Source organism: Notechis scutatus, chromosome 14 (genome assembly GCF_049901735.1).
Source record: "Notechis scutatus isolate UNSWTSFEM ecotype Mainland chromosome 14, rNotScu1.2, whole genome shotgun sequence".
Lineage (NCBI taxonomy): Eukaryota > Metazoa > Chordata > Lepidosauria > Squamata > Elapidae > Notechis > Notechis scutatus.
The window spans coordinates 5,404,983-5,406,769 of record NC_142022.1 but is presented as its reverse complement, the minus strand read 5'-3'; the positions used below and the strand labels follow the sequence as shown (position 1 = coordinate 5,406,769).

The following is a 1,787-nucleotide window of genomic DNA, read 5'->3' as shown; positions in this document are numbered from 1 at the left end:
GGGGCCCAGCGGAAGAGCCCGTGCATCGCCGCGCAAGTGATCAAGATCTAACCAGGTTCCGCCAACACCTGAAGCCTTCAAGAGAATGAGCTAAAGGACTCTTTCCTTCTCCAGCAACCTGCGGATCCCCAAAGTCTGAGCAACCCAAACATCTGGCATCTCCTTAAGTTTCTTGATGGTGGCTTTCTGGGTCTCTGCAGCTGGATGACATCTCCGTCATTATTCTGGATAATTTTTTTTTTTATCCAAGCCTGTTTCTGATATCAACATATATAAATATATGAATTTGTTGATTTGGGTTAGGTTCAAATCCTGTTTCTAAGCGAGCCCTCTGGAATCCAGATTGCCCCACAAATGAAGTTTTGGCAGATGTTCAATGGGCTGCTTTGATTCTCAAAGGAAGAGAATTCTGGGAGTGGAAGTCCACCCCTCTTAAAGCAAGGGGGATTCTGGGAGTTGAAGTCCACCCATCTTAAGGAGGCTGGCTGGGGAATTCTGGGAGTGGAAGTCCATCCCTCTAAAGCAGGCTGGCTGGGGAATTCTGGGAGTGGAAGTCCACCCATCTTAAAGCAGGCTGGCTGGGGAATTCTGGGAGTTGAATCCACCCATCTTAAAGCAGGCTGGCTGGGGAATTCTGGGAGTTGAAGTCCAATTCCCACCCATCTTAAAGCAGGCTGGCGGGAATTCTGGGGGAAGTCCACCGTCATGGTGGCTGGGATTCTGGGAATGAATTCCATCCTCAAAGACTGCTGGCTGGGAAGTTAAGTCCACCCATCTTAAAACAAGCTGGCTGGGGAATTCTGGGAGTGAAGTCCACCCATCTTAAGCAGGCTGGCTGGGGAATTCTGGGAGTGGAAGTCCACCTATCTTAAAGCATGCTGGCTGGAATTCTGGGAGTGGAAGTCCACCCATCTCAAAGCAGGCTGGCTGGGAATTCTGGGAGTGGAAGTCCACCCATCTTAAAGCAGGCTGGCTGGGAATTCTGGGAGTGGAAGTCCACCCGTCTTAAAGCAGGCTGGCTGGGGAATCCTGGGAGTGGAAGTCCCTTATCTTAAACATGCTGGCTGGGGATTCTGGGAATTGAATTCCATCCCTCTTAAAGACTGCTGGCTGGGGAATTCTGGGAGTTGAAGTCCACCCATCTTAAAACAAGCTGGCTGGGAATTCTGGGAGTGGAAGTCCACCCATCTTAAAGCAGGCTGGCTGGGGAATTCTGGGAGTGGAAGTCCACCTATCTTAAAGCACGCTGGCTGGGGAATTCTGGGAGTTGAGTCCATTTATCTTAAAGCACGCTGGCTGGGAATTCTGGGAGTGGAAGTCCACCCATCTTAAAGCAGGCTGGCTGGGGAATTCTGGGAGTGGAAGTCCACCCATCTTAAAGCAGGCTGGCTGGGGAATTCTGGGAGTGGAAGTCCACTTATCTTAAAGCATGCTGGCTGGGGAATTCTGGGAGTGGAAGTCCAAACATCTTCAGATTTTCAAGATGGAGAAAACCTGCTTTAATCATGGTGCTGCAGTGATTTTCATTACATACATTTCATAAAAGTTTCCAGCCGTCCATTTGATGCAGAAAATCTAATTTCAAAGTACGCTCATAGGAGTAGGGCAAATATTTGGGGTGGGGTTTCCTCCCCCTCACGCCCCACAATTCCAAAAAGTCTAAGCAAGTCGTTGCCTTCAATAGGCAAAAAAAAAAAAAAAATAGCAGAAGGATGCTTGTGGTTAAAAATGAAGTTGGGGATGAGCTGGAATATATATTTCAATTCTTAAAACAGTTTCTCAACCTT

At 48.3% G+C, this 1,787-nt stretch overlaps 1 protein-coding gene across 2 annotated transcripts in view; it reads left to right on the top strand.

Annotated features, from left to right (window-relative positions):
* Positions 1–293, top strand: part of POLA2 (DNA polymerase alpha 2, accessory subunit) — a 25,437-nt gene extending 25,144 nt beyond the window's left edge. For both annotated transcript variants that reach the window (XM_087943627.1, XM_087943628.1), the window contains exon 18: positions 1–293. This exon is cut by the window's left edge and continues 96 nt beyond it. In XM_087943627.1, coding sequence (XP_087799753.1) covers positions 1–51 — 51 coding nt within the window. In that variant the 3' untranslated portion in view covers positions 52–293.
* Positions 294–1,787: the final 1,494 nt, after the last annotated feature.